At 45.3% G+C, this 25,647-nt stretch overlaps 3 protein-coding genes across 13 annotated transcripts in view; 2 read left to right on the top strand and 1 right to left on the bottom strand.

Annotated features, from left to right (window-relative positions):
• GRAMD1C (GRAM domain containing 1C) overlaps positions 1-4,981 on the top strand; it is a 97,612-nt gene extending 92,631 nt beyond the window's left edge. For all 4 annotated transcript variants that reach the window (XM_032852244.1, XM_032852245.1, XM_032852247.1 and 1 more), the window contains one exon: positions 3,315-4,981. In XM_032852244.1, the coding sequence (XP_032708135.1) occupies positions 3,315-3,395 (81 nt within the window). In that variant the 3' untranslated portion in view covers positions 3,396-4,981. The remainder of the gene's footprint in view (positions 1-3,314) is intronic.
• A 791-nt stretch (positions 4,982-5,772) lies between these two features.
• Positions 5,773-15,118, top strand: ZDHHC23 (zinc finger DHHC-type palmitoyltransferase 23). 6 transcript variants are annotated; one of them, XM_032852248.1, is made up of 5 exons: positions 5,773-6,003; positions 6,505-6,774; positions 8,859-9,569; positions 11,320-11,487; positions 13,321-15,118. In XM_032852248.1, the coding sequence occupies exons 2-5, from the start codon at positions 6,614-6,616 to the stop codon at positions 13,586-13,588; spliced, it is 1,308 nt and encodes a 435-aa protein (XP_032708139.1). In that variant the 5' UTR covers positions 5,773-6,003; positions 6,505-6,613; the 3' UTR covers positions 13,589-15,118. The 6 variants fall into 6 exon arrangements, with proteins under 6 accessions (XP_032708139.1, XP_032708141.1, XP_032708144.1 ...); XM_032852250.1 differs by having other exon boundaries at positions 11,329-11,487; XM_032852253.1 differs by lacking the exon at positions 13,321-15,118 and adding an exon at positions 12,723-12,995.
• A 4,790-nt stretch (positions 15,119-19,908) lies between these two features.
• The window catches only part of CCDC191 (coiled-coil domain containing 191), an 87,237-nt gene continuing 81,498 nt past the window's right edge, over positions 19,909-25,647 (bottom strand). For all 3 annotated transcript variants that reach the window (XM_032852255.1, XM_032852254.1, XM_032852257.1), the window contains exon 17: positions 19,909-20,093. In XM_032852255.1, the coding sequence (XP_032708146.1) occupies positions 19,949-20,093 (145 nt within the window). In that variant the 3' untranslated portion in view covers positions 19,909-19,948. The remainder of the gene's footprint in view (positions 20,094-25,647) is intronic.

Consider the following 25,647-nt stretch of genomic DNA (forward strand, 5'->3'; position numbering starts at 1 on the left):
TTCTCCCATTCTGTCAGTTGTCTTTTGGTTTTGTTAACTGTTTCCTTTGCTGTGCAAAAGCTTTTGATCTTGATAAAATCCCAATAGTTCATTTTTGCCCTTGCTTCCTTTGCCTTTGGCGATGTTCCTAGGAAGATGTTGCTACGGCTGAGGTTGAAGAGGTTGCTGCCTGTGTTCTCCTCAAGGATTTTGATGGATTCCTTTCTTGTATTGAGGTCCTTCATCCATTTTGAGTCTATTTTCGTGTGTGGTGTAAGGAAGTGATCCAATTTCATTTTTCTGCATGTGGCTATCCAATTTTCCCAACACCATTTATTGAAGAGGTTGTCTTTTTTCCATTGGACATTCTTTCCTGCTTTGTCGAAGATTAGTTGACCATAGAGTTGAGGGTCTATTTCTGGGCTCTCTATTCTGTTCCATTGATCTGTGTGTCTGTTTTTGTGCCAGTACCATGCTGTCTTGATGATGACAGCTTTATAATAGAGCTTGAAGCCCGGAATTGTGATGCTACCAACTTTGGCTTTCTTTTTCAATATTCCTTTGGCTATTCGCGGTCTTTTCTGGTTCCATATAAATTTTAGGATTATTTGTTCCATTTCTTTGAAAAAAATGGATGGGATGGTTAATAATTTTTCCCCTTCTTCTTGCCTACTTGCTTTCCATCAAGATCCTTTCCCCCTGTTTTGATTTCTATCCTTAGAGTAAGAGGATTTCACTAGATGTCTGTAGTCTTTGGCTGTCTACTTATGTGTATCAGAAGCTCTTAAGCTCTTAACGTGGATTGGTTTGATATACCCTGAACTTCTCTGTAGATCTGGCAGGGCTGTTGGTTGAGAAATCCTGGTATCACTGTCTTTAGGTCTTTCCTCTTAGATTGGTCAGTTTCCATAGAGAATAGCCTTCCAGTCTCCATCTGAAGGATTAAGGGCTGGCTGCCAGCATTTTAGGAGCAGAGTGAAAGTAAGAGGGATGCAGGAGGGCAAGGCATATGGGGATTATCTCAACACTTTTTTTGTATAATCGTCATTTTTAGTCCTTTTCTCTTTATTCCAACTTCCAGAGATTTCTGTCAATTCCTGAGGCTTTTGAGGCTTCTGGGTAAATTTGGTTGGTTCTCAAGCTTTCTCTACAGTTAGTTTAGGATTCCACTTTTTCTGGTCTGCTAAGTCATCCATCTGCTTTCTAGTTTCCGATGTTGTGTTGTTGCTTTTGCTGTTTCTGTTTTCCCTGTCCTCATGGATTTATGCCTAAAAAAATCCTTTTATTGTGCTTTTAGTGCGGTTTCAGGAGGGAGCAAAATTAGATACCTATATTTAAGCCACTCATTTGCTCTTCAGCCTACTCCTACCTTGTCTTCTTCCCCCATGTCGTCCAATGAAATTGCTCAAGCTAAGGTCCCCAGTGACCTCTGGCTTTTAAAGTTAATGTACATTTTTTTAGTTTACATCTTACTCTGTGAACATTTGACAAAAGTTGACCACTCCTTTCTTTCTTTCTTTTTTTTTAAAAATATTTTATTTATTTATTTGACAGACAGAGATCACAAGTAGGCAGAGAGGCAGGCAGAGAGAGAGGAGGAAGCAGGCTCCCTGCTGAGCAGAGAGCCCGATGCGGCCCGATCCCAGAACCCCGGGATCATGACCCGAGCCGAAGGCAGCAGCTTTAACCCACTGAGCCACCCAGGTGCCCGACCACTCCTTTCTTGAAGCGTATCTAATCTTTCCTTCTTTAAAACCATGGAAAACCCTGGGGCACCTGGGTGGCTCAGTCCTTGAGTGTCTGCCTTCAGCTCAGGTCATGATTCCACGGCCCTGAGATCAAGCCCCGCATTGGGCTCCCTGCTCTGTGAGCCTGCTTCTCCCTCTCCCTCTGCCTGCTGCTCCCCCTGTTGTGCTCTCTTTCTCTCTCTCTCTGTCAAATAAATAAAATTAAAAAAAAATTTTTTTTAATTAAGAAAAAGAGAAAAACCCAGCTTTCGTGTGATATAAATGACATATTATAAAATTCACCTTTTAAAGAATTTCTAGCATATTCACAAAGTTGTACAGCCATCACTACTGCCTAAATTCCAGAGCATTTTTATCACTCCCAAATGAAATCCTGTACCCATTAGCAGTCTCTCAACTCCTACAATCACTAATCTACTTTTTATATCTATAGGTTTGCTCATTCTGGGCATTTCACATACATGGAATTATTATGGTCTTTGTGACTGTCTCTTGTACTTAGCATAAAGCAAAACTGCTTTTTGCTGGTTAAAACCATCTCTTCCCCCTGGCCTAGTACTGCCAGGCCTTTTGTGTTAGATTCTCTTCCCTTCTCCTCTACTTCCCATTAGGTGGTCTCATCCACTCCCCTTGCTTGTGCTACACATGCCATTGATTCCCCAATCCATCTCTCTTACCCGGACCTCTTCCCTGAGCCCCAGGCTCACACAGTCACCTGATGACTGGCATCTTCACCTGGATGCTAATGGGCCACCACTAACTGATTATGTCCAAAACAGAATTCAGTTTTCATCCTGAGCCGGACTGACTCTCCTCTACCTGACGTATTTCAGAAAATGACACTGCCTTCCTCCAGTCAAAAACTTAATGCCTTGTGGAATTATATATTTATATATGTGATGATTCGTTTTAGTTCTGTATTCCTCACTGGTCTGTAAGCTCCATGAAGGCAGGGTTAGTGCCTTTCTGGTCTACCATTGTATACCCAGAGCTCTGCTTAGTATATACCCAGCATGTAATAGGTCAGCAATTAACATTTGCTGAATGAACAAATGAATGAATATAAAGAAGCATAAAACAGAATTATTGCTCTCAAGTTGCCTGTAATTTTATTAGAGAAATCAGATGTCCATGTGTATTGTTAAAAACTATTAAAAAGTACAAAGTTAAGTGTCAAGTAAGTGGTAATGCTTTGGGAGTTTAAAGGCAGGATGATTACGGAAGGCAACACAGAGAGGGTGGGGATGGGGAAGTTCTAAATGGATGAAGACAAGGTTGAGCATAATAGCAACAGAGGCCTGCAGGGAGAGCCAGATTTGTTTGGGGGATAGTGGAGAGACCAGTGCGACCTGAAAAACTATTTAGAAAACCCATCTGCTGGGGGGCAGCATGCACAGCAGGACAGCGGAGGGAGAGGTGCAGGACCACAGCGGACAGGAAGAGCTTAGCAGTCATGCTGATGTGTTTTATAAATTCAGTCTTTTATTTGGGCATCAGTATAAACCAAATTATATTGAATATAAATATAAACATTTGGCATAAAAATAAGAAAACATGTTAAACTGATTTTGAAAATTTTGTTTGCAGTTAAAGAGCTCACTCATTATGCTTCAGAGAACTTTTGATCTACTAAATAAGAACAAGACTGGCATGACTGTCGAAAGCTAGTGATCTCAAGGCCTGAAATTGTAGAGATACTTGGAACTAAAAGGAAACATCTTAAAGAAAACCAGAGGATGAAGCATTTTAATTGTCATCGGAACATTTCCATATTTGCTTATTATTGGTACTTCTAACATGAACATTCTTTTTCATAACACTAATTTGATAAGTAGTTTCTGATGGTCTTAACAATCCGTTCTTCACTTCTTATACATAATTCCAAGCAGTGAATTTCTCCAGTGAAGCATGAAATATTTTGTGGATTTGAATTTCTGATACAAAAAGAAAATGAGACACTCTGAACTGATTTTTACAGTGAGGTTTAAAGTTTGATGCTTTATTAGTATAGAATCAGTAGGTGTCCAGTAGGCTGCTTTCCCAGTTGAGATACATTCAAGGGGCTAAAGAAGACAATAGAAGAATAAACCTTTTTATCATTACTACTTTTGAAGGACCAGTCTTCAGGCATATATTATAACATTTCTCAGTTTGTGTACTGTAAATATTACAATGTCTTCACTTATTTAGCATGTAAATTCAATAGTCAAACCTTTTGAGTCTGCAGGTTGGTAATTATTATCTGAAATATTCTTGAGCTATGTTGTATTTTTCTAAAGAAATAGTTGTTTCTTCTTCAGGTAGGTATCAGAGGTGAGATTATCTTGCCCCTTCATGTATCAGACGGTGGAAGAGTGAATATGGAAGAGGAAACATATAGGATAGCAACACTCAAAATGAAGAACCATGCTCTGATTTTATAAAACAGAGGATTACATTAAAATCTGGGCATTTGGTGACAGATCAGATGAATACTTGAACTAAGCTTGGCTTCAGCTTAGTAGTCTTTCATGGTGGAAGTGAACCACCCGGTTGAAAATAATTTGTGGGTTACTTTTCAGTAGCCACACATGTCTTCATTTATTCATTCTTGTGTGCGGCTTGTTTCAGCTGGTAAGTTATAACCAGAAACGAACTTCTAGCTCTTCACTAAAAACTTTTGGGGCATTATGTCCCAATACTAGGGCCCTGACTGAAGTTCAAAGTCAGACAGACGTTTTGGCTCTTTCATGAAAAGTTTTTAGGCATAGATGTCTCAATACAAGCGATGTCTTTGGGACAAGAGAAAGACAGTGCTGAATGATTTGTATATATTCTCACTGTTTGGACAATGCTTGCCTTAATTAAATGTTTCTTTCTTTCCCCAGAGCCACAGGAGATAGCTAAAGTCATTTTTGAGATGCCTGTAGAGAATGAAAATATTGACTTAATTACAGGGAAAATGGATTTCTCTGGGTGATTTCCAACAAAATTATCTTGGGGGTACCAGTGTACTTACCTGGGGATTTTTTGATTTATGAAGTGTGGCTGTGAGTGAGTCACTGGATTATAAACTTGAAGACTTTGTTCTTTGTTAAATTCACAAAAATGATCAGTGGCAAGCTGAATATTTTTGTGACTTTCTTTAAAACTTGTACTTCATAAATATACCTCAGAGAAAATTACCAAAGTTGCTTTATAGATTAAGACTAAACATGTATGTATGTAGAACTTAATTAATTGCATTTGAGCCCGTTGTGTAAATTGAATATCAATAAAACAGAAAATGTCTTTAGTTGTAGTTTTTCTTTTTCTGTAAAAAAAAAAACAAAAAAAAACCAAAAAGCACAAATAACTAGAAACTTGCTATAGTGAAAACGTGTATATGGGCCTACACTTTTAAAAAATTTTGTGCAAAAATAAAACCCAAAGAGGAGTCATTTCATTTCAAATATGCAGACTGTTTGAGTTCAAATATGCAGACTGTTGGGACAAAAGTACTAGGCCTGCCGGTCGAACGTGGAATCTGCTCGCCAGAAATCATGAAAAAGAACCAGCTTTATAAATGAACAGATCAGGGACAGCGATGGGCCTTTAAGGGAAGGCTGGAGAATTTGGGGGCGGTGCCTCGGTAACAATTTGCGGTGGTGATCTCCACCTAAGCCTGTTGCCCGCGTCGGAATGAAGACTGGACGACCCACGGGTCTCCAGGGCTTGGGGAATCCTCCGGGTTCCCGGGTTTCCCGTCTTTTCATCGGCACCTCCCTGGGCCGAGGGCTCTGGGGGTTGCCCCGCCCACGTACCGCCCGCAGGCACCCGCGGGGCAGCACAGGGGCCGTTCGGGGCGGAGGTGCCGGGCCAGCCCTGGGCTCCTACGCCTGCACCCCACCCCCAGGTGTCGGTCCTCAGGTCCTCGCTACCTCCGGGCGCCAGGGCCTCGGGCCGGGGGAGGGGCCTGGCCGGCTGGCTCCGGGCGCCGCACGTGCGGGCGGGCGGGGATCCCCGGCGCCGGGGGCGGGGCACCCGGAAGCGCGCGCGGACTTGCCAAGCCGAGCCGGCGGGCAGGAGGGCGGCGGGGAGGCGGGCGCGCTGCCCGGGCCGCGGCCGCCTGTGCTCACAGGTGGGCGACGGCGGAGGCGCGGCGGAGCGGAGCCGGGGTCTCTGGGACTCCAGCCGTCACACCGAGAGCCCAGGGAGCAGAGCTGGGAAGACGCGTCCGCGCCTCGGGAGGAATCGACCTTTCTTCCCTCCACCTGGGCCTCTTCCTCGGCAATCGCACCTCGGCCCCGGAACACAGGTAACTTCATTCCAAGGTCATTCTTTGGGTGGGGCGGCGCTCGCGGCCCGCCCACGTCCTCACTGTCGGCGGGGGCGGGAGAGGTGCGCCCTGCGCGGAGCAGGAGCAGCCGGGCTGGACGGCGACCCCGGGCGCTGCACGGGCTTCTGGTGGCCTCCCCGGAGCCGGGTGCGCGTGCCGTCCCCGGCGGCAGAAGCTTTTCTCCGCCCGCAGCCCAGAGGGCGAGTTTCCACCTGCACCCGGGCTTTGGGCGGGGACTGCTCGGCCCTCCGCATCCTGCACCGGCAGGTGAGCGCAGCCGCCAGCGCCCCGGCTGTCCCGGCCGTGTGGTCAGCTGTCACCATGGAAACCGCTGGTACCCAGACGACGCCAGCCCTGGTGGGAAGGGGCGGTGAAGGCAGCTGGGAGCCCCCAGAGCTTCCTGTCTGGCGGAGCCCAGCAAGAAAAACCTGATGAAAAAGAGACTCCCCCTCCCCCGCTTTCTTCTGTTTGATTTCTCAGGCGTTGGCGGATAATCAGAGACGTGGATGTGTTTACAAGATGTGAGTCGTGTTGTTTACACCTTTCCTTACTGAGGGCTTCCTACACCTCGTGGTGACAGGTGGAAATCATGACACAGAAGGGTAGTATGAAGCCAGTGAAGAAAAACAAAGCGGAAGAACCTGAATTGGAGCCCCTGTGCTGCTGCGAGTACATCGATCGAAATGGGGAGAAGAACCACGTGGCTGCTTGTTTGTGTGATTGCCAGGATCTCGATGAAGGGTGTGATAGGTAAGGGCAGAGAGGTTCATGAAGCTGACCCCACTGGCTCTTTTGAGAACTACCATGCTTGCTTGAAGTGTAGCCATCCAGAACACTAGATTTTGCTCTTGCTTTTTCAAAGGATCTAAAATTGAGAGTGGTCTTGTGTGTCAGGTGTGAGGATTTCATGAAGGTGGGTTACTCAGTAGTGCACAACTGCACAGCTGTCTATTCTGCTCAGTTTAGTAGGACATTATTACTTTTCACTTAAAGGGAGAAGATGATGGAGAGAACAAGCAAATAAAGGGATAGTGGCAAGTTAAGTGTATAAAAAAATAAAGCGCAGAGCAGTAGAATCTGTACATTTAATTTATTTATTTAAAAAAATTTTTTAAAAAAGATTGTATTTATTCACCTGACAGAGAGCACAAGCAGGGAGAAAGGAAGAGGAGAAACAGGCTCCCAGCCGATCAGGGATCCCGATGTGGGACTCGATCCCAGGACCCCGAGATCATGTCCCAAACTGAAGGCATTGCTCAACCAACTGAGCCACCCAAGCACCCAGAATCTGTACATTTAAAGTGAACACATTGGTGCTAGAGAGAACACATTCTCTGTGTTCTCAATGTCTCGAGATTGACTACTTGAGGCTGGACTGTATCTGGCCACCAAGGGTCTTGAAGGCCGAAAGCTCATGTTCCTGCTGTTGGCATTGGTCTCACCCCTTGTCCCTGGGGAGGAAATCCAGCAGCAGGCACATGCCTGCGCTGGGCTGGCTGTTTTCAGCATGGGCAGTGACACTGTCTTGACCGATATTCATTGTATTTGGCTTTTATTTTCACCGTTCTCCAAAGGGTTGGAAATTAATATCCAAAAAGATGATTTTTCAACATCAGGGGAAAAAATTTCTGTACCAAACAGTAATAACAGGGTTTTAAACCATCTTCTAAATAATTATATGCCTAAAATTTGTCGCCATATGGGAAGCACAATGTGGGAGGAGAATAAGAATGTTGGAAACTTGGCTTTTCCCATCAATAATTACTTCCGGTTAAAAAAGTGACCGTAGCGGCACGTTGCTGACTTAAAGCTTGGTGTATTCATCTAGACGTGAAAAGTGTCTTGGGACCACTGTACGCCCTGCCAGAACCCTGAAGACCCTGTAGACCTTTTGTAATTCTTCCTTAACAGTGTCTTCAGTCTTTTTACAGGTATTTTTAAATGGACTTAGTCTAAAATCTATACAGAGAAAATGGAGCACTCTGCTTTAATGAATGGAAAAATGATGCTGTTTCCATAACCTCCATCACTCGAGACCACAGCTCTTCCATTAACCTCTTTCTCTCTTCTAGCCCTTGAGACCCAGGCTGTCCCTGAGCTCTCTCGCCTGCTCCAACCGTACCCGTCTCAGGAGATAGGCTCCCAGTCTTCCTTCTGTCCTGTTGCTCTGTGTGACTCCCATGTACTTACCTTCCCTCATGGCCAAGTTACTGCGTTACTTTTCTAAATTGTTTGTCTACATCAAGTACCATCCTTTGTCTTGCTAGCCTAAGTGTGCAAACATGTCAACAAATACCGTGGGTCCACGAAGCTCAGTCATTTCGCTCTGAGTTTGCTCTCCAATCTTCCTCACACAGTACCCTCCCCCCGCCCCCGGCCCTGCTAGACTGGTGACTCCCGGGGCGCAGGACGGGTGTGTGCTGCACACGTCCGGCTCCACTGGAACACCGCCCTGCCTCCCCCACCCCCCACATGCTAGCCCGCCATCGAGGTGAGGCACAGAGCCCACCTTTCTCACAGAGACCGGCCCCCCTCATGATTCCACTCAGCAGCGTGCGTTCCCCTCTGAGCACGCCTTACGGTGTTTGGCCACAATAGTTCACTGGGTGATTTTGCTGCTTTGTCTCTTCTCTGATCCTTCCCAAATTCCCATGTTGTCTTCACAACTAGATTATGAATTTTTTTTTTTGAGGATCTTAAGTCTCTATACTCTCCCCAATCTAAGCAGTACGTGCACAGAATGTGTGTTTATTCCTATGTTTTTGCTTCGTGGAGAAATAGTGTTAACGGTTCCATTTGTAAACATTCTTTTCTCTCTGTGCTTTTCTGCGTAGATGGATCACGGGTAAATCCGTGCCGCCGGAGACCTGTGAAAGAATCATGGATACTATTTCTGATCGCCTCCGAATTCCTGGGCTCAAGGGAGCCCAAAAAGTCAACATTAGCATCCTGCCCCCACTCATCCTGCTGCCCGTCTTCCTGCGTGTGGCTTCCTGGCATTTCCTCCTGGGGGTGGTGGTTTTGACCTCCCTTCCTGTGCTGGCTCTGTGGTACTATTACCTCACTCACAGAAGGAAAGAGCAGACCCTATTTTTCCTGAGCCTCGGACTCTTCTCTCTGGGTTACATGTACTACGTGTTCCTGCAGGAAGTCGTCCCCAAAGGGCGTGTGGGGCCCCCTCAGCTGGCTCTTCTTACCTGTGGGTTATTCCTGATACTCTTAGCCTTGTACAGAGCCAAGAAGAATCCAGGCTACCTCAGAAATCCAGCAAGCAGTGACAGATCTCTAGGCAGCAGCCAAACTGAAAGCCTGAGCAGAGACGGGCAGGAGAAGACCAGAGGGCTCCCCGGTGTGGAATCAGCCTGCAGCCTCAGCAACCGCACGCCCAAGGATGATCTTAAGGGCCCTTGCAGGGTGTCGGCTGAAAGTCCCGCCAAGGTGAAGGAGGACTGGTGTGCCAAGTGCCAGCTGGTGCGGCCAGCCCGTGCGTGGCACTGCCGGATATGCGGCATCTGTGTCCGGAGGATGGATCATCACTGTGTCTGGTAGGTGGGAAAGTCTGGAGGCTTGCAAAGTGGAAGGCCTCATAAGCCCCGGGCCCTGTTTGATCTTCCCGGGTGCCGTCCAAAAATTTCAGTCGATCCCAGCTTCACACCTTGCAGATATTTGTGGGCTGGTATGAAGTTCCCACTTAGTCATCCGTTTTCCCGGTTTCGCAAATGTAGGGACTTCAGTCATTCGCTGGAGGGCTTGGTTATTGTTGTTGCTGTTTTGCTGTTCCCTTCCGAGCCGCCTCCCACCCCCCAGTGACTTTGTCCTTTATGAAAGAGAAGTATTTGCAGTGAGGTGATGTTTTTTTAAAAAAGAATGGATCAGAATCAATATAGGCATAGTTCCCTGTGCTGTGCCTCTTGAACATGGAGCTCAGGAAAGTGTACCATATTTGTAGGGGACTTTGTCCCCTCCCCATACGTCTTTCATCGTTCTGAGGACTCCTAGCCCGCATTATTGAGGGATGGTCCTGCCAGGTAGTTCCCTGTTTTGTTATTTGCTCTTTGCAGAGAAATGGGCTTTCGTGGCGCCTGCCAGCTGGCCAGCGCCTAATGAGGACATGCAAGGCCCCTGCGATGTGAAGTGCAACTTTCAAAGATAGTGTTACTGCTTCGCTGTGTGCATCTAAAAGGGGCAGAGTTTACTCAGACGTGAATGCTGTAAGTAGCACGTTTGCTACTCTCTAGCTCTTAGCTGTCACGGCACTCGTGGTGAGTGAAGTCTGCTTTCCATGGCTGCGGTTCTGTCATGCCGCGTACCCTCCTCCCCCATAGAAAGGGACGGAGGGGACGGAGAGGGTGCAGCAAGGCCAGGAGGGCCTTGGAGAGGACCTCAGGTGGGGGCTCTAGCCAGGGGCATCTCTTGTCTAGGGCTCTCTTTAGGAATACGCAGGTATTATCACTTTCAGATTTTAACTTCTGAGTCTTCATCATGTGTTCTTGTGCGTACGTGTGGGCACGTGTATGTGCTCATGTGTGTCTGCGAGTGTGTGTGCGTGCGTGCGCACGTGCACTCGAGAGCTGGTTTGCAGAGGGCCCCACAGCTCTGCGTGAAAGACGACCTCTGCCCCTGGGGCCTCCTGGTGTGTGCCCTGCCCAGCACACGGCCACGAGACAGAACTCCCTCCCCGACAAGTAGTCTGCATATTACCAAGTTCTCCACCCCACACCACATTTCTAACTTCTTGGGATCTTTGTATTAATATATGAATTTAATATGTATTTTCCCTGAGTGTGTAATACTTAAGGTTTTTTAAGTTTTCCTTACTGATACCATCCTTTCCTTCTCATGGTGGTTACAGTGTTAACCCTCTTCATGGTTGGGTGATAAACTCATTACGATTTAGAAAGATTTGTTAGTCAGGTTCTGCTTTTTACTCAGTTTCGTCCTAATGATACGATTTCACTTTGGAAAGAGCAGAGAACATAAGACTACACCTCTCAGTGGGCAAGTTTTGCATTCCCTAAAGTTGAAAGAAAAGAGAACTTACTTTTTAATTGCTGAAATTCGCATGATCTCTGTTTTTGAAACTCTCTTGTTTATTATGTGCGTTAGATGGAAACTTTTTTCCTTTTTCATTGAACCCTAGTGGATCTACAATGTTATATTATGGCGGGTGCACAGCGAGCGGTCACTCAGCATTTCTATTCATTATGCAATGATCACCATGATAAATTTCTCTTCCGTCTATATCAAGAACTTTAAAAAAATGTTTGCTTTTTCTTCCCCCTCTGCTGTTTTGAGGATAAACAGCTGTGTTGGAGAATCCAATCATCAAGCATTTATACTTGCCCTTTCGATCTTCTTGCTCACCTCGGTGTACGGGATAACACTGACCTTGGACACCATTTGTAGAGATAGAAGTGTCTTCACAGCTCTCTTCTATTGTCCTGGAGTCTATGCAGATTACAGGTGAGATGTGACTACCGGAGCACCGAGGCCCAGAGACGAGGGAATGGGCGTTGCTGTTGATGCAAGGGGCCGTGCTTTGCTGCTAGGTTAGGAGTCTTCAACCAATAAATAGGACAGGTTATTGGATGCTGGGTATCTTTGAAATGGACAACAAAATTGTGCATTTTTCTAGGGTGATGTCAAAAGGATCCTTGACCCTGCAGATAGGACTGGGCTCACTCCGGGACTTCCGGAGTCAGATGACCCCTTGCACGCCCACGGTAGCAATGGTGAACTGCCAGCCGTGAACCAGCAGTCCCAGGGGATGTGCGGCGTCTGTTTTGTCATAAATGATCATGGCAAGTCCTGGCTTGATTGAGGCTTTCTCGCGCTCTCTAGTCTTGTCTTGATTTATTGCTTCTGGCCCTTTTGTGGAGCGCTCACAATTTGTATAACATTTCTTTACTTTTTAACCTCTATTGGTTTGTCCTGTCCTACTTTTTAAAAAATCACCACTCATGATTACTGTGGTATCTAGGTCAGAATTTTCTCTGTTAGGTTGGGGCACATTTATACATTGTGAAGGTCTCCATGCCCTGTCAGCAGCTGGGGCTTTGCCACCGTGAGCCCAGCCAGCCCCTCCCCAGATAGCTGTGGGCCCCCTGCCTGTGTTCCTTGTGCCCCCCTCCACGTTTCCTTTGATGCGGATGCTGTGTGGTGTCTGGTGACCCCCATCTGAGCAAGGACAGCACTGCCTCCCCAGGGTCCTTTTCTTTCTTATCACTGTTTGTTCTCAGAACAGCCTACCTCGCACCCCTGTGGAAGCATTTCTTAGTCTATGGATAGATGATGTTGCCATTATATGTCTGGATATTTGTGCACATAATTAGAACAGATGTGTCTTCCTCCTTGGGCTAAGTTCCTTTTCTTTCTGTATTGAGAGTGTTAGTAGGTTGTGAAGTTCTGCTGTCACACCGCACGTGATAGATATCCTACAGCAGAGTGTGTCTGTGTGTCACTAAGCACGAGTTCTGTGGTCTTGCTGTGGGCCACTGACGGGGAATGAGGAACACAGTTTGCCATGGGGGCCCACCCTCTGGCCAGGTGCCTCACTTCAGCCTGCTGAGCCCTGGTGTCCCTCATCTTTATGGTGAGGTCGTTTTCTCTGAGTCCCTCTCAGCTTAACAAATAAAGATTTGAGATGGGTTCATTTCCAGCTCTTCATTTGCAAATGTTAGAAAATAATCTTTTGGCAGACGTTCATATCAGCAGCCTCTCCTCCTGGCTTGTCCTGGGTGATTCTGTTTGGCTGGAAGAAGCTGGACCTGAAGTGTGACGGGTGTTCCTACCTAGCAGGATGTGGTATTGGGGCTTCTTGTCTCCCCTACGCTCACCAGCACTGTGCTGAGAAGAGTGGAGACGAATGGCTTTAGCACTGTCCCTGCGTCCCCACCCACGGCTTCCTGGGGGACGTGGATGGCAGTGTCGCGGTGCCTTCGTTTTCCCCTCAGTTAAGAGCGATTTAGGAATTGTTCGTATATCTGATAGATTTTGAGTGGTGTTACGTCAGGCATTGCATTGCTTGGGGAGATACGAAAGGCAAAAACGTCCTTGCTGTTCCGGTGTGACATACTGGGAAAAGAGGCAGCAAGGAGGAGAGCATAAACCAGGACATGTGAGTGGTCACAGGTTAAGCACTTTGGTGTTTGGGGTGGAAAAGCATCTTCTGATTGGGATAGCTGGGGAAGGCACCAGAGTCCTTGGTGACGGGTCCCACATGTGTCAGACGTGAGGGCGGTGCCCGGCTTTCTGACAGAAACGACTGGCCTGCTGACCCGCCCTTTGTCCTCCCAGCTCGGCTCTGTCCTTCACCTGCGTGTGGTACTCCGTGATCATCACGGCGGGCATGGCGTACATCTTCCTCATCCAGCTGATCAACATCAGTTACAACGTCACTGAGCGGGAAGTCCAGCAGGCCCTGCGGCAGAAGACGGGGCGCCGGCTCCTCTACGGGCTCATCGTGGACACGGGCCAGTACAACCGGGGCTTCCTGCGGAACTGGCACCAGTTCTCCACCCTGGGCAGCCACCCCTGCCACCACCCCGCCGAGGACATTGTCTGAAGTGCCTTGCGTGTGGCCCTGTGAGGGGCGGCTCCCCCCACCGCTCCCTCCCCTCGTACACGTCGGCGTCCGGGCAGGGTGTGCGTTTTTCTCCCCAGTTTCTGAAAGGCTGTCTCGGGCCATGCTCAGGTTTAGACACAAGACTGGGAAGAAAATCAACTATTCTGATTTCACCTTAAGAGATTTTTATATCGAAGCAGTAAAAGTAGAGCCATTCTTTTCCAGTCACCTTGTTCACAAACTCAGTCGCCAGGGGCGGAAGAGGTTGTGGTTCCCAACACACAGATTGGTAGAAGCCATTCCCATCTCTAGTGGGGAGAAAGAGTTTGGATAAGGATCGTTCCAATCTCTCTTTCAGTTCCTGATAGCCATGTGACCCTTTGTTGAGTCACTTCCCTGAGTCTCAGGTTCATCCGTGAAGTGGGGTACTGCTGCCTGCCTTGGCTGCCTCACGGTCGTGAGGGTCGTGCGAGGGACGAGGTGTGTGGTAAGCACTGGAAAACGACCGAAGCACCCAAGAGGGGTGCAGTGTTATTAGAAAAACTCAAAGGCTGAGAAAGATTTGTGTAGGTCAGAGTACTGAAGCCAGAATTATCTGAGTAATCCATTGTCAGCATTTCAGAATGAAAGAAAGCTCCTGAAATACCACATCGTACAGTTATGGTAATTTCTTTCTCTGAAGTATTAGATGCTAGCTACTCAAACAGAAGGTGATCTGATGGGTTCTCACTGTCACCAGATCCTGCAGGGACAGTCGATAACAATTATAATTATCAGTAGTATAATATACAGTGGTCATGAGTTTAGGTGATGAGCCCTTTGATTTATCTCGTTTCTTCTATATTGTTTGGATTTACTTTAACTCCAAACTCCAAAGGCATTATTGTTTTCTTCCTCTTTCCATGTTTCACCTGGGAAGGTGCTAGCACACTTATGATGAGGCTGGAAGAGGGAAACAGCCTCTGGGGGAACAATTTACCCTCTTTCCTGGGTAGGGTGGCTGGTTAATATCAAGGGCTTTTTTTTTTTTCCCCCTCATGTAAGTAATGCAAACCCTACAGTGACAGCACTTTGTTGCAAAAACCAGTTTTGTGGCGTTTATATTCTTTTGGCATGAACTCTCTAAGGGGTTGATAGACATCCTCCTGCTTGCACGTTACCTTTCATTCACCTCGCCCTAGACAAAATATCTCACTTGGGAGAGAAAAAACAGGGTATATATGGTTTCCACTAATTAATGGATTATGGTTCTTCCCTAGCTCTTCCTAAAATCGTAAGTTATCTTTTTTATCATATCTTGAAACTGAGAATGTGTAAAAGATTAAATATTTATAGAGAATGGGTCTGTTCTGCCATAGACTTAGGATGAGGCCATTTCGGATAGGAAGAATACCCTTTTGAAATATTTGGTTTTATTCATGTTCTCATTTTGCAGTTCCAGAGAAAATTCATGAGTCTTTAAGTTTGCTTTGGTTTATACCTTAATATTGGGGAAATATTGCCGGCTTTTTCAGTCTGTCTGTGCATGCCTCTGTCCTAGGACTTTTATAAGTGTTGAGAGGAAATACTGCTACTTCCTGTGGCTCTATCCTCTGCTGCTGGCACCGTCCCTGTCCTGCCGTGAAACAAAGCTGTCCTTAAGACAGTCCCCACACTTCTACACAGGCTTGTCGCTGCTCTCCCCTGACATGGATCGTTTAAGCGGTGAGAGGCTCCCTATTCCACTGGGATGAGCCACAGAGCAAGTCTGGGGATGTTAGCAGTCTGTGGTTTCTACAGGGATGCCCTTGCTTGAGCCCAGAGTTGAGTATTCATTTGGAACTAACATTGGGTCTGATAGAACTAATTCCTTTCGGCTGGGTTTGTGAGAGGAGAGAGAGAGAGGAATAATGTCAAGGACAGCACGTGTGGCCCGAGCTCTCTAGTCATAGTCTCTTGAATGCAGATGTAGGGCCAACTCTGATTGTCTCAGAGTTGATGAAAGAATTCATGGAAACAATAGTGTAGTCGGTAATTTCAGCCTCTTGCCAGATCTTTAACAACCATCCAAATATGACCTGATCATGATGAGTAGTACCCAAGAGACCACAGTCATGTGGGAGATTAGGAATGACTGCCATTTTTATAACAGCACACCCCCCTCATGGTTGATCTACATGGGGCCTCTCAGGTTCCCTCACCTGCATAAGGACTCCCTGTTTGTTATTTCCGCTGGTTGGGATGAAGTTGCTTGTTTTATGTTTCTTGAGATCATGATCAGCGTTTTACAGAAGAAAGCTCAAACTTTTGAAAAGCTCCATGGTTTTATGGGGGTAAAAGCCTATTGAAGTATTTGCACCAGAAGGAGCAGCAAATGGGGGGCTCTTTGTGAGCAGGGTTTCTGTGGGCCCCAGGACACTCTAAATCTAGGCTCCTGGGTTCTTACACCTTTTTATGACCTGGAACTATTTGAGGAATTTTGTCCTTTTAAAGGACAGGGCCTCTGTGAACGATTGAGTCCCAGAGAAACCTGTGGTGGCGGAGGTGGTGGCCGTGGGGGGAATTGCTTTGCAAACCTAAAAACCGGCAGTTTGTTGGCCAGAGGCCAGCCTCCCCCCACCCGGCAGAATTCCCTCCCCCCATGCCCTTCTTCCTCAGCCTGTTAATAGACCTATTGATATGGAGCTTTAGCAAACCGTCCACTGTATTCTGACCACTTACATTATGGTCATGCCTTTGTGTACTATTTCTGGGGAAAAGAAATGGGTCCATTCACAAGATTTAAGGGAAATAGTTGAGGATCAGGATTGCATGAAAGGAGAAAAGTCCTTCAGTATTTAGAATTATTTTTTAATGATACCCAAAGAGTACTTCATGGTTATAGCTGGGCCTACCTGACATGAACTGACCATTAACAAGCCTTAAGTGAGTTTTGGGGACACTGCTGGTCATCTCACCTCAGCCACCTCTGTGTCTGCTTAGGATACTGGAACTCTTTGCCATTCAAGTAGCATTGTCCTTTGGTGAATGAAGTAATTGTTGTCTTCCACTGTGCCACCTGTCTAGCAGAAAGAGTGCTGCAGACTTTCTCTTATGCAACAGTCCTTTGTACTTCTAATATTTTTAGTAAGAGAAAATTTTCTATACTAGAATCTTCCACTGCCAGAAAACAGTGCCAGTAAGGTTCACTAGAATACTGACCATCTGCTTCATAGACTCTCTAGTATATTTCCTTTGGCGAGGACATTAGCTTTTTACTACAAAGCTCAACTAACAGAAGCAAAAATGTGACATCTAGAAGCACAGTTTTAACCAGGATGTTTAACAGTGTTTTTTTGAAATTTAAGGGTCTCCTTAAATGAGGTAAGTAGGTTTATAGGACTTCATTTTAGCCATATTTAGGTACCCTGCGTTTGAAAAAAGAGAATTTCCTCAAACAAGCAAGGGAGGATAGAGACTTTTGCTTGAGGCACCTGTTTGGAATCTGGTTTTCTCATCAGCAGCGTGGCAAGTATGCCATTTTTTATTAAACACTGCCAAGGCGATGCCGGGGAAGGAGGAGATCTCTGCCTAACTTAGTGCTGAACAAAATTCCTTGTGTTCTTGTGGGTGTTTGCTGTGATGAACAGAAACTTCCTGCAAAGTCGGCTAGATGTGATCTTGTTGCTGACGGACTGCTACCGCACTCGAGCTGGCACCCGCTGTAGCAGCGGCGGCCAGGATTGCTTGGTTCGTGGAGACGGGTCTCTTAGAGGCTGCAGCTATCTCCAGCTGTTTCCGAGTTGGGCTTTTGACTTCCTGCTACTCTAGCCTTCCTGGCAGCACCTTCTCTTCTAGGGAATTCATGCTTCAAAGGCAAAGCTTTAAACCCAGAGCCAGTGGACTCTAGTTACCGATGCAGCAAACATCCTGCCTTTCTTCCCATGGCACCACTGACCCAATGCCGTGTTCTAGAACTTGCAGGCTCAGGCTGCTCCGATCCTGTGGTCTGGGTGATTCGATGATTTGCATTGTTACGGTTTTCGGGCCTTTTCATTTGATTACATCTCTCAGTCTGATTGTTAGGCTTAAGGAAACCCAGGGATATTTAATGTTCAATATTTAACGCACCAGGCCGGGCAACACTAAAGGGGATTCCTGACGCCAACTCTGGAGGCTGCGGGCTAGACGTTTTGCACTGTTTTTATACTTGTATTCGTATCCTCTTATCACCTCAGATCAGACACAGGGCCTTTTAAATGGAGATTTAAAAATTTAACTGCCATTTATGTAAAATAATGTACTGTGACCAAGTTGCTTAAATGGAAAATAAAGTGCTTTCTTTAAAGGAAATAGTTGGTGTTTATTAGTGTGTTTATTAGCGTGTCTCCTGAACTCTCTTGCTTTAAGGGACATCTGTGTTAGAGCCGGGCTGCTCCTCTGGCTACCGAAGTGTCCCTGTCCTTCGGACCTCAGTTATCCTTGGCCCTAAACAGTCCTTTTCCTGTTGGTTACTTTGTCTAGTTTTATAGGCCAGGGATACTGCTATTTTGGGCATTTTGTTAGCAGTAATATTCCTAATCATGTCTTTAGGATAGCCCAGCAAGAACTACAGGTGATTTACTAAGCGATTTGCCTATGGTTAAGTAGGTAAAAAGGGTGCCTGGGTGGCTCAGATGGTAAAGTGTCTGCCTTTGGCTCAGGTCATGATCCCAGGGCCCTGGGATCAAGCCCCTCATTGGTGTCTGCTTGGTGGGGAGTCTGCGTCTCCTTCCTCTGCCTGCCGCTACCCCTGCCTGTGCTCTCTTTCGCTTTGTATCAAATAAATAAATAAAATCCTTTCAAAAAAAAAAAAAAAAAAGGAGGGAGGTAGAAAGTCCTCACTGGCCCAGTCAGAATATGGTCTGCTAAAGACTCAATGGCTAATTGACGTTTGAGGTGAAGTAAAAATAAAAGGAAAGCTTAAGAGAGGAAACTTAAGCTTTATGGCATTTCTTTAGGCCCTTGGCATGTTTACTTAAAGGATTCGCCCTTATCTGCAGGCTTGGCAGGGATAGGAACTTGGTATTTGATGTCTGGGGGTTGATGGTAGCTGGTACTGTGCTTTGCATTACAGGTCGGGGTGAGCAGATTGGGTTTTGAATGGAAAGAGACTACAGATGAGTTTCTTTTAATCCTGTTTTCATTAGTGGGTGTTAGTCTAAAAGAGTTTGTAAATGACAGTTATATAATCTTATTAAAGGAAAAGACGTGGGGACACGGACACTGTAGAAGGAATAAACTTCAATTTAGGGTGTTTTGTCATTTCTGAGTAAATCTTCACACATGTTCCACAAAAAAAGGATATAAGTCATTGCAGACAGTGGAACTGCCTATCCCTTCTAGGAAATAAGGACAATAACAATTGATTGAACAACACACAGAATTTTATCTTACCGCTTGAAATTGTAAACCTAGCAAATACTGGTAGTTACCTCAGGGCTGCAAAGGACTTTCTTGTTCTACTGGGTAGTACACTTGTCTATTACTTAAATTTGTTATAATGAACATGTATTTTGTAATGAAATTTTTTTTCACTAGCAGGTAATTCAGACAACTCACAGAAGAGCATTTCATCAGTCTTTATAGTCATCTGCACCTTAAAGATGAAATCATTCTTTGAATCCATCGCGCTATGTGGATCAAACTGAGCTGAAGGCTAGAGGACAGACAGGTATGTTATTTAGAAGTTGCAGCTGGGAGCACGCGCAGACATGTTAACGAATTGCTGGACTGCCCCTGAGAGCGTTACATTAGCTTTTAGAATTCCCTTCATGCTTGTCAGGATGCACTGAAGAGAAGGGTCTTTGGTGCCACTGTGTCCTCCAAATAAGGAGATAGTCCTGCGCTTTGCAGCAGCTGCACTGAGTCCCATTTGATAGGCGGCTTTCCATGGGGGCTGTGGGGGGGGGGGGGGGGGGTGCATGGCGTCCAGCAGAGCGCCTGTTGCTGACGCTAAGGCACTATCACTGACCACTATGACTCCTTCCCTGCATACTCACTCCTTTGAATTTCTATAAAGTTAAATTTGTCAACAACTCATGGTACACCAGAAGGACACATTTCCTTCGGAGACTCAGGCAAGGAAACACTTGTCCTCTTTAAAGTTTATGATGCTAAAAATATATAGAATGCATCTGAATAGTTGAGATTTACACTGTTCTTTGATCCTGCTATGCTAAATGCTTTAGTGAACTAATTAGTAATCCAACAGAAATCAAAGGAGGAAGTAAAAACTGCCCAGGTAATCCTCTCGATCCAAGAAGTATTTGCCAGATGACGGAGCGGGTGTCTGCCCTCATGGACGGATGCCCATCCCGCACCCTGCGCGCTCACATGGCGCCAGTCTCTGCTGCCCGAGGGTTACCAGGATGCGAGCGGCTGGAAGTCTGGGAGAATTTCAGCCACCCTCCGACGGAGTTGCTCTCGCCTTTCTTCTTTTATTCTTTCCTCTTTCATAAATTTCACAAACTTCTTCCATGTCTCAAATGTGACCCAGAGAATCCTCCTTGAAACAGAAAAGGAAAAAAAGTTACACACTATGGAAAAGTTGACTTTCCATCTGAAGTATATTAAAAACTGTAGAAGAATGATTCTTTGAATACAGTGTTATATAAAACATACAGAGAGCAAAATTGGAATTCAGACCGAAATGCTATGAAAAGGGTTGCCTGGGTGGCTCAGTCGATAAGCATCTGCCTTCGGCTTAGGTCATGATCCCAGGGTCCTGGGATCAAGCCCCACCTAGGCTCCCTGCTCAGCAGGAGGCTTGTTCTCCCTCTCCCATTCCTCCTGATTGTGTTACCTCTGTCGCCGTGTATCTGTCAAATGAATAAATAAAATATTTTTAAAAAGAAATGCTATGAAGAAAATAAAGTGGCAAAATAGGATGGAGGGACTGATAGATCATTTTTATTTCCCATCAGGCAATCAGGGAAACCCTCTGTGAGACATTTGGGCAGAGCACCCAGGGGCCTCTGAAAATGCGGCCCATGAGATACTCTCAGGTGATCTGATCAGAGCCTGTGTCTTATGCTCGAGACAGGACCCATGGACCAAAGACTCTAGCAGCCAGAGCCCTCAAGGAAAAGATGCTGGAGAAGCAAAGGCAGCACCACAGTTACAGGGTCTGAGGCCCAGGTACTTCGACATACAGACATACCTCTTTGTGTCACACTTCGCAGATACTGCCTTTTTCATAAACTGAAGATCTGTGGCAGCAACCCTGCACTGAGCGAGTCTGCTGGCACCACTTTTCCCAACAGCATCTGCTTATTTCGTGTTTCTCTGTTGCATTTTGGTAATTCTCTCAATACTTCAAACATTTTCATCATCACGGGTGTCTGTTGCAGTGATCTGGGATCAGTGACCTTTGCTGTGAACACTGATGTTGGGGGCATGAACCACGTCCACATGAGACAGCACACTTAACTGATAAATGTGTGTGTTCTGACTGCTCGACTAGCCGTTCCATCTCTCTCCCTCTGCTCAGGCTTCCCTAGTCCGAGACGCAAGGATATTGAAATTAGGTGAGTTAATAACTCTGCACTGGCTTCCATGTGTTAAAGTGAGAGGAAAAGTCACACATCTCTCACTGTAAATCAAAAGCTAGAAATGATTAACCTTAGTGAGGAAGGCATGTCAAGAGCCAAGACAGGCCAAAAGCTAGGCATCATTTGCCAAAAAGCCAAATTGTGAATGCAAAGGAAAAGTTCTTGAAGGAAATTAAAAGTGCTAGTCCACTGAACACACAAATACTAAGGAAGCAAAACAGACTTACTGCCGATATGGAGAAAGTCTAAATAGTCTGGATAGAAGATCAAACCAGCCATGATATTCTCTTCAGCCAAAGCCTAATCCAGAGCAAGGCCTGAACTCTCTTCAATTCTAGAAAGGCTGAGAGAAGAAGCAGCTGCAGAAAAGCTGGAAGCCAGCAGAGGTGGTTCATGAAGTTTAAGGAAATAACCATCTTCGTAACATAAAAGTGAAGGGGCAGCAGCAAATTCTCCAGAAGGTCTGGCCAAGGTAATTCATGAAGATGGCTACACTGAACAACAGGTTTTCACTGTAGATGAAACAGTCTTATTGTGGAAGATGATGCCATCTAAGACTTCGTAGACGTCGATGCCTGGCTTCAAAGCTTCAAGCCCCTAACAAGAGAGTCAAGCCTGACTCTCTTGTTAGGGGCTAAGCAGCTGGTGACTAGAACTGAAGCCAGTGTTCCTTGACCACTCCAAAATCCAGGGCCCTTAAGAATTCTGCTAAATCCACTCTGCCTGTGCTCTATAAATGGGACAACAAAGCCTGGATGACAGCACATTTGTTTACAATATGGTTTACTGAATATCTTAAGCTCACTGTTGAGACCTATTGCTCAGGGGAAAAAACAGATTCCTTGCAAAACAGGACTGCTAACTGACAATGCCCTTGGTCACCCAAGAGCTCTGATGGAGATGGACAACAAGATTAATGTTTTCATCCCGCTCGCGCGATATCCATTCTGCAGGCCATGGAACGAGGAGTCATTTTGACTGTCAATTCTTTATCATTTAAGAAATACATTTCTTAGGGCTATACCTCTCATAGATTGTGATTCTTCTGATGCATCTGGGCAAAGTAAATTGGAAACCTTCTGGAAAGAATTCACCATTCTAGCTGTCATTAGGAACATTCATAATTCATGGGAAGAGGTCAAAATATCAACAATCACAGGACTGTAGAAGTCAATGCCAACCCTCATGGGTTGAGAGGTTCCAGAATGGAGCGGAGCAAGTAGCGCAGATGTGGGGGAAATAGCAAGAGAACTAGAATGAGAAGTAGAGCCTGAAGATGGGGTTAAGCTGCTGCAATCTCACGCTACAGCTTTAATGGACGAATGGCGGCTTCTTATGGATGAGGAAAGAAAGTAGTTTCTTGAGATGGGATCTTCTCCTGGTGAAGATTGATGACGTGACAACAAAGGATTTAGAATATTACATAAATTTAGTTGATAAAGCAGCAACAAGGGATGAGAAGATTGATTCCAATTTTAGAAGAAGTTCTGCTGTGGGTAAAATACTACCAAACAGTATCGTATGCTACAGAGAAATTGTGAAAGGAAGAGTCAACAGGTGCAGTAAACTTCACTGTTGTCTTTTTAAAGAAATTGCTGCAGCCACCTCCACTTTCAGCAACGGCCATCCTAATCAATCAGCAGTCTTTAACAGGGAGGCAAGACCTTCTGTCAGCAAAAAGATCAAGACCCCCTGAAAGCTCAGATGACAGCCTTTTTAGCAATAAAGTATTTTTAAATTAAGTATATACATTGTTTTTTTAAAACATAATTCTATTGCACATTTAATAGTATAGTATGAACATAACTTTTAAAAATACTGGGAAATAAAAATTCATTCAACTTGCTAATTCTGACATTCGCTTTACTGCAGTGGTCTGGAACTGAGCCCACAACATCTCCGAGGTGCGCTTGTGCCTGCTGTTTAAAAAGACCTCTGGTAACATCACATCCAACAAGGAATGCCACCTCCCTTGAATTTTAGTTAGGAAAGATTATATTAATGTCAGGTTCTGGAATCACAGTTCTGGAGGATCCCAAGTTGAAGTGAGATTATCTGCTGTCAGAGGGGAGACCCGCAATGGCCTTTTAGGGTAACACAACTATGTGCACACTAGGGCTGTGAAGGTAAGCCAGACAGTCTCTGCCCAAAGACGGAGTCACCCTGGTGAACAGATCACTTCAAAGCAGTGAGGGGCCGTCATGGTGGAGATACGCACCGGGTACTCCCCCAGTCTGGTAGTGAGGGGCATCACAAGTCTTTGAAAGAGATGATCTGAACTGAGTTTTGTCAGACAAAAGGCTTTTTCTAGAAGAGAACATGTCTTGAGTACAGGCAAAAGAGGCAAGAACAGCATGGTGTGTATAAGGAATTATAAGCAAAGTTATGCGGCTGAAACAAAAATGTAGAGTAGCTAAGTTTGTATTTTCACAACTCGAGGCACAGATGGGATTTAGTCTAGCTTCTTGACCTTCTCAAGAAATCCTGGAATGCATCACAGCCCCCATGAACTCTATGGCTAATGGCTATTTGCTGTTTCTGATAATGTTGATTTTTGCTGCTGGAAGTTAAAACCTAAAAGGCTACAAGGAGTGGAGCTGCTTCAAATTGGCTTTCTTCCTTCATCCATCCAGGCCTCCACTGACGGCCACCTGTCCTTGGCTATCTGCCCACTCTGTCCTCACCCATCTCCCACTTTTACCTCTGTTCACAGTTCTCCTGCCTACCATCCCACTTTCTGACTTCTATATTTCATCTCCTACTGTTCTCTCCTAATGGAAATGCTGTGCCCCACTCCCGCAGAGGAAATCTTCCCAGACTGTCATTGCTGGCATTTATCTTTCCCTCTTCAGAACTCCTACAGCACGTGGTCTACTGAATTATGAGAGCCTGACACCATGTTATTGGGTATTTTTTTATGCTTGGCAAGTATGTTTTGATAGATGACCTGTGGATGTTTTATGTAATAAATGTGATTTAAGTCACAACATAAGATTTCTTAACCTGTGGTCCAAAAACTCCTTGACATTTTATATAACACTGTATGGTATGAGCATAGGGGAATATCTGTGGGTCTTGGTATGTGACTTATTACTGTGAAGGGGCCTATGACTCCAGAATGCTTTAGAACTACAGTATTGAGGCAATATTGGAAATATAACAAGTACTTCTTTTTTTAATTTTTTTTATTTTTTTAAAGATTTTATTTATTTATTTGACAGATAGAGATCACAAGCAGGCAGAGAGAGAGAGGAAGGGAAGCAGGCTCCCTGCTGAGCAGAGAGCCCGATGTGGGGCTCAATCCCCGGGCCCTGGGATCATGACCCGAGCTGAAGGCAGAGGTTTTAACCCACTGAGCCGCCCAGGCGCCCCACAAGTACTTCTTTGTTGCTTGTTACAGTCTTTGTTTCAAAGTGTATTTTGTCCCTCATAGGTATTCCTACCCCAGTTTTCTTTTCCCTTCCTTTTTCAGGATAAATGTTTGTCCATCCCCTCACTTTCAATCTTTCAGTGTCTTTAGGTCTGAAAGGAGTCTCGTGTAGGCAGCATATAGATGGGTCTTGCTTTGTTATTCATTCTGTCATCTTATGTCTTTTGACTGGAGCATGTTGTCTATTATATTCAAAGTAATTATTGACAAGTATGTGCTTATTTCCATTGTTTTATGGTTATTTTTGTCGTTGTTTGTTCACTTCTTCTCTTGCTCTTCTCGCATGGTTTGTTGGCTTTCTTTAGTGATATACTTGGATTCTTTTCTCTTTATTTTTTGCATATCTATTACACGTTTTTGATATTAGGTTTACATATAACATTTTCTGCATATAGTGGTCTATATTAAGTTGATGGTTGGTTAAGTTTGAACTCATTATAAAGCCATACATTTTTACTCCCTTCTTCCTCCAACCACCATGTTTTAGATATATGGTATCATATTTTACATTCTTTTATTCTGTGACTCTCTTGACCCCCCCCTTTTTTTTTGTATTCTTGTTTCAGAGGGGCAGCTCTGTGATTCATCAGTCTTACACAATTCACAGCACTCACCATAGCACATACCCTTTCCAATGTCCATCATCCAGCCACTCCATCCCTCCCACCCCCCTGCACTCTAGCAACCCTCAGTTTGTTTCCTGGGATTAAGAGTCTCTTATGGTTTGTCTCCCTCTTTGGTTTCATCCTGTTTCATTTTTCCTTCCTTTCCCCTATGATCCTCTGTCTTGTTTCTCAAATTCCTCGTATCAGTGAGATCACATGATAATTGTCTTTCTCTCATTGACTTATTTCCTCTGCATAATACCTTCTAGTTCCATCCACACTGCTGCAAATGGCAAGATTTTGGGTTTTTTGGATGGCTGCATAGTATTCCATTGTATATACATACCACATCTTCTTTATCCATTCATTTGGTGATAGACAGGCTCTTTCCATAGTTTGGCTATTGTGGATATTGCCGCTATAAACAATCGGGTGCACATGCTCCTTCGGATCACTACGTTTGTATCTTTAGGG

The sequence above is a fragment of the Lontra canadensis genome, unplaced genomic scaffold (genome assembly GCF_010015895.1).
Source record: "Lontra canadensis isolate GAN:19392208 unplaced genomic scaffold, GSC_riverotter_1.0 scaffold6, whole genome shotgun sequence".
In the NCBI taxonomy this organism is placed as follows: domain Eukaryota; kingdom Metazoa; phylum Chordata; class Mammalia; order Carnivora; family Mustelidae; genus Lontra; species Lontra canadensis.